This window comes from Euleptes europaea, chromosome 11 (genome assembly GCF_029931775.1).
Source record: "Euleptes europaea isolate rEulEur1 chromosome 11, rEulEur1.hap1, whole genome shotgun sequence".
Classification (NCBI taxonomy): Eukaryota; Metazoa; Chordata; class Lepidosauria; order Squamata; family Sphaerodactylidae; genus Euleptes; species Euleptes europaea.
The window spans coordinates 52,389,564-52,395,711 of record NC_079322.1 but is presented as its reverse complement, the minus strand read 5'-3'; the positions used below and the strand labels follow the sequence as shown (position 1 = coordinate 52,395,711).

At 41.3% G+C, this 6,148-nt stretch overlaps 1 protein-coding gene across 1 annotated transcript; it reads left to right on the top strand.

The window, feature by feature from the left end:
• The first annotated feature begins 332 nt into the window (after positions 1–332).
• RBM48 (RNA binding motif protein 48) lies at positions 333–6,001 on the top strand. The gene is made up of 5 exons (XM_056857730.1): positions 333–449; positions 1,920–2,110; positions 2,340–2,485; positions 4,087–4,643; positions 5,909–6,001. Exons 1-5 carry the CDS (start codon positions 333–335, stop codon positions 5,999–6,001), a joined length of 1,104 nt encoding a protein of 367 aa, XP_056713708.1.
• The last annotated feature ends 147 nt before the right edge of the window (positions 6,002–6,148 follow it).

Genomic DNA, 6,148 nt, shown 5'->3' with positions numbered 1-6,148 from the left:
GCGACTCGACGCCTCCACCAACGACCTTCCCCTCCCCCCCTCCCGTGGGAACCGTTAGAGTGGAACTGCCTTTCCTCCCCGCCTCGTCTCTAGCCTGGTCGGGCCAATGAGGCAGCGCGGCCTCCCCGCCTTCCTCTTCTGCCATTGGCTGAAGGGGTTCGGCTCTGTGCTGCTTCCTGGCCCGCTTCAACTTTGACCCGCTTCCCATTCGTCACAGAGCCGCACCAATGGCAGGGCGGCTGTGAGTCCCGGCTCAATCTGATTGGCTGACCGGGGACGGCGGTGAGGACGCTGTGAGGGCAGGACGTTGTTGTTCGTGACGGAAAGAAAAGATGGCGGCGGCCTCTGAGGGTGGGGCGGTCGGCGGAGTTTATCAGCACCACGCGCAGAGAGCGATCTGCGCTTCGCGGGCCAAGTATCGTGAGGGGCGGAGACCTCGCGCGGTTAAGGTAAAGGGGAGGAAGGTGGACGCGTGTCTTTATTTCCCTTGTCTCCCGACTTGCCTTTGTTGTTCCGATAGCGCAAAGGCAAACAGGAGTCTTGTGGCGCTTTAAAAGTTGACAGACTTAATCGTGTTGTGTGTTAAGTGCCGTCAAGTCGCTTCCGACTCGTGGTGACCCTATGAATCAAAGTCCTCCAAAATGTCCTACCTTTGACAGCCTTGCTCAGATCCTGCAAATTGAAGTCTGTGGCTTCCTTTATTGAGTCCATCCATCTCTTGTTGGGTCTCCCTCTTTTCCTTCTGCCCTCGACTTTTCCTAGCATGACTTGTCTTCCAAATACGATAGCCTCAGTTTAGTCATTTTAGCTTCTAGGGTCAGTTCAGGCCCTATGATGAGACTTATCATGGAAAAGCTTTTTGTGATTGGATCCCAGCTGGCTGGGGCTTGCACATAAAGATGCGTGATGAGGGTTTGTGGCTCAGTAATAGAGCGCACGCCTTGTGCTGAAGAACGTCCTAGGTTTCTAGTGCTGCCCTAGGAGTTGTGCCTAAGCCCATTGACTTCAGTGGATTTACAAGGGTGTAACTCTTTGTATTGCACTGTTAATGCTTGGTATCTCCAGTTTAAAAGATCTCAGGTAAGCAAGTGTTGTGAAAACCTGACCTCTGTTTGATAATGTGGAAGTTGTCACTAGACAGGGTAAGCGATAAAATTTGGGAGAGAAACCCAGGCTTATCCAGGCAGGGAATATGCATGGTTAATGCAAATCCTATAAAAGTTTAGCTTCAGTGCTTACATTCAGTTTTGGGTTTATCTTGGAATATGGTATAGATGCTGATTTGCCACAAAATCTAATTTACCTAGACTATATGGCCTGGAATACAAGCGAGAACAATATCTTTATATCCTTATAGTTAGCCAGCTTTTACACACCTGAATCTAACGAAATTCACATGAGAATGGGAACTTTCATAAACCCCAGCAGGGTTAGCCAAATTGTTTTGCAACTGAAAACATCAGTAACAGATCATAGTTAACTAAGTTCTTGTGTAAATTCTAGATTTTCTGCCACCTTGCTTCATTGTAATGTAACTTCTACACTATCTTCCTAGAATTAAGGACTGGAAATGAAAGAAGCCAGTATGAATCACCCTGACAATCATCGAATTGCTGACCAAGGAAAAATGACTATGGTTGCTATACTTGGCCACATGTGGCTCCCAAAACATTACATGAATATAATTGGCATGTTCAGTAGTGGAATTTGGAACTAGCTAGCATGCGTATTTTTAAGATTTAAATGATTAAGTTACGTTAACAGCATTTTTATGAATTGTTTTACACTGGAGTTGCTTGTACTATGTCTATATAAACTGGTTCCAAATATGCAACAATTTATAACAACGTTTCAACAACAAGAAAATAGAACATTAACTGAGACTGCTGATAATATTACAAAATAAGCAATTTTTTCAGGTATATACTATCAACTTAGAGTCTCGTTACTTGTTGATACAAGGTGTTCCAGCCTTGGGTGTTATGAAGGAATTAGTTGAGCTGTTTGCATTATATGGCACCATTGAAGAATATAATCCATTAGATGACTACCCAGCAGAAGAATTTACAGAAGTTTATCTGATCAAGTTTCAAAAGATACAGAGTGCAAGGTATTTATCATTTGTCACATATGGTGACTTATTTACATTTCCCCCTCCATTCCTTAATGGTTTAATGCTGAACTTTTAAAATTAAAATACTAGTTTTTGTTGCATGTAAAGTGGTTTTCTTTATGTTGTGAACTGAACTTATATGTGGGTTAAACAAATTTTTAGAAAACACAGCAAGCTGTCTACTGCAAATTTTGTTATTGTTTGGATGTAACTTTTTCTTTGCTAGGGTAGCCAAGAGAAAATTGGATGAGCGTAGTTTCTTTGGTAGTTTGCTACATGTGTGTTATGCTCCAGAATTTGAGACTGTACAGGAGACCAGAGAAAAACTACGAGACCGACGGAAGTATATAGCAAAAGTGACTAGTTGCAAAGGTTTGTAGCTATATATATCTATCTTTTAAATTAAAGTTCACTGTCTGTGGTTGGTTTGCTCTTATTAAGTTTCCTTCCATATTATGTTCTGCAATGTGATGGGCTACAAGGATAAAGTAGAGTCAAAAACCATAACTAGTGTCGAAGATTCCTGAGATGCTCTTTGAAGATTGGTTTTTATAACAAGAGAGTATGTAAAAACTGGGGGCAGGAGGAAGGAAATCCAATTTCTGCCTGCTTTCTTCTCCCTCTGGTTCTTGTTTTCCTTGTTTGCCTACTCCAGGTGGCCATCATTGTCCTATTTGTGTGTGGTACCTTTGGTGTCTATGGTAACCGAAAATGCTGCCTGAACTCTGCTGATGGTTTTGTATTTGTGATGTCTATGCATGGTCAAATGCTACTCGTACTGTATTTGAGTGGTAATGCCCCATTCCTTTAATTTTTTTCCCTTTTGTAACCCTGAAGTTCTTACAGATCTGCAGAACCCTAAATTATAGCAGTGGCTAACACCATTGTGTGGGCCAGTCCTTCACTATTAGGCACTCAACCATGATAGATGTATAAAGATTAAAACAATCAGGAGGGCAGCAAACTGCCCTGCAGATAAGAGTAGGGGTTTCCTTATCCTTGGGGGACTTTCCAGTGAAGAAACAGTAAGGAAATCTTTCCCTGCCCTTCATGTAATCATGCAATAGTGTTGAGCACTATTTGGTATCCCCCAGATAGTTCAGTGGTCTTCAGCCATGGATTGGAAACCTCAGTTGGGTCACAGAACTCTACTTGCTGATTTACGAGCTCCTCTAGAACCATCCCCCCCCCCAAGGCTTTTGGAAGTACTTGCAAATAGTGCACATAAACATCAAGGGCACCCTGCATCCTGCCTTTCTCTGCATGGATGCTGCAGAGAGCAGCAGCACACTGTAGCAAGGTCACTCGGTGGTGGAGCTTCTTCCTTGGCTCTGACCCTGGCTTGTTCTTCACTTTCTGTCCCTGACTCTTATGGTGTGCTGCCCACATTCCTAGCCATGACACAATAGAATAACTCTGGTTCCACTGCCTTTTCCTTGCACGTGGCTCTGATGTCACATTACTTCACATCACTTTTTTTTGCAGCAGGCCCCATGGTCAATTGGTCTCATGTCTGAAAATGTTAAAGACTGCTGGTCTAGTTGTATAGACTAACTGACCTGGCTGGACAAAATACAGTATGGGGTGTATTTTTGTTTTGTTTTTACCTCTCCCTCCCAGTGCTGTGTGGGAGAGTTTGGGGAAGTGGTTTGGGGAATGGCACACATTCCTCCAGCTCTAGCTTCATCCTTTAATCTTGGATAATTAAGCATTTGGGGCTCTTCCTCCTCCATTTAAGAAGCCTTGCGGATGATATACATGGTTGAATAGGATCAGAGGGTATACTTTTCCTCTGATCGAAATTAATGGCTCGGCCTCTTCTAGGGCTCCTCTAGTTTCAAAGTGGTCAAAGAGCTTCGAAGCTCAAGACCACTAGTGCCAATATTATTAATGCAATCCAGCTGTACAGCATACAGTTGTTTTTTGCTAAAAATAAATTAGGCATTCTAAATGTTTTTACTACTCTGTTTAAGATCAGTTACAAGTGAAGAAACAGAACTGGAATACATGTTTTCACAAGACTTTTCAGCCAGATGCTCCTGGAGTTCATACATCTGAAGTAGCCAGTAATAACTGGCATCTACCTGCATATGTTCATGATCCTGAGCCGTCATCCTGTTATGAACTGTCATTGAACAATGTGGCCTCTGCTTCAGAAGAGTGCTGTCAGAATACATTGTCAGCACCTTACTACGCTAGTGACTGTGCTGAAGCATCTGAGTACTGTAGCCAGAGGACACTAATGCCTCAGAATGTGCAACAGGGAATAATACAGAGCATACCAGCCCATCGCAGCTTGCAGAGAGAACTTGCTCGTGACAATGGACTCAGTAGATTTATGCCTCGAACAACTCAGCTACAGGAACGAAAAAGACGACGAGATGAAGGCAACAAATTTGCCCTTATTGGGAAAGACACTGATAATACAGAAATACTTATTGGTCCAAGGCTACCAGAACCACCTAAACTAGATATGGATGATGAATCGCTGAACACCTCAGCAACCTTAATTCGAAATAAACTTAAGGAGGTATGCTACGTGGTAAACTCTCATTCAGTGTCTTCAAAATATGTGGCGGGTAGTTCTTAAATTAGATAAACTGGTTTTTCAGGGGTGATAAAACAGCACTTCCATGGGAAAGAAAACAAGGAGGTAGTGTGCACATATTTATCTTTTGTAGAGTCTTACATTTAGTATTATCAAATACCAGCTCTCTAAAACTGACCATTATATTTCTAGTTTAGTATTTACTGCTTACTGTGGGTTGTTTGCATAATAGTCAGAAATGAGTTTTTAAAATTAAATACAAACTCCTTTTATGACTAATTTATAGCAGCCTCTCCTAAAATAGAAATTTGAAATTGTCCATTTGAGTCTGAGTCTAAACTAATGTGTGTGTTTATATAGAATACTCCATAACTCATAAGTACATTTGTTTGGAAGCAATTCCTTTTGATTTCAGTGTAAGCAAATTTGTACAGAAACGTGCTTTGGATTGCAGTTTTTAGTGCCACCATATAGTGTTGGAAGCAGATTCCTCAGTACAAAATGTATAAAGTGCTAGTGATCTAACACAACACCGCTCATTTTGTGTGCATTGCCGATTTTTCCTTTTCAAAATGTATTTCGGTGCTGAATGGAAAACTATTGGGTCGCTCCTGTATATCATGCACATGCTATTTATAACTAATGCTGTGCATTATGTAACTATTTAAAAATCTGCTGTAAATATGGAAATATATAATAGGAAGTGGGTCTCACACTATTGCCGTTTAATGAATGTCAGTTAAATGAGAGGCAGAATAAGTTAAACTAGAACTTGGAAGAGAGAGACTATTTTTTATTTATATGAAAAGTAGGAAGACCATTTGAAATGCTTTGACATCTTCTGTCCATGTTAGTGACGGCATTTTAGCCAAATCCATCCCATTGAGGGCTCCCGCTTGGTACTAGTTACCTGTCATCAGTTTCTCCACGTACTTGATGTTGCCACCTAAAGCTTGTAGACCCAGCTAGCTAGGAAACAAACCACACTTGTAGATATCATTGCTAGACAGTAGCTAAAGACTGTCCTTGCTTTTGGGATGTGTGGTGGTACCATAGTTAAGACTAAGAAGGAATGGCGATCACAAGATAAAATGAATGTGCAATGGGACGCATTGAGATGGGCTCTCTCCACATGGTATGTCTTCTCCTATTATTAGGTCAGTAGTAGTTTGTTTGAAGGATCTACAATGATGGTAGAATGAAAGGATACAACCTACTAAGATTAGATTTTTATCTCTTCAAACTAGGTTATACTTCCTGTTCAAGTTCCAGAACTATCTGGGGAGACGTCGTTGAATAGTCCAAGAAAGCCAACTGTGAAACAAAGACGACGAATATAAATACTACTGGTAGCATCGTCTGTGTATGCAAAATATACTGTTTTGACTGTTTACAAAGTAATGTAGTACATCTTGATTTCACAATATTAAAATGCCTTTTGTACATTTTATTTCCCTATTCATTATGCTGCATTTTGTTTCAAATTT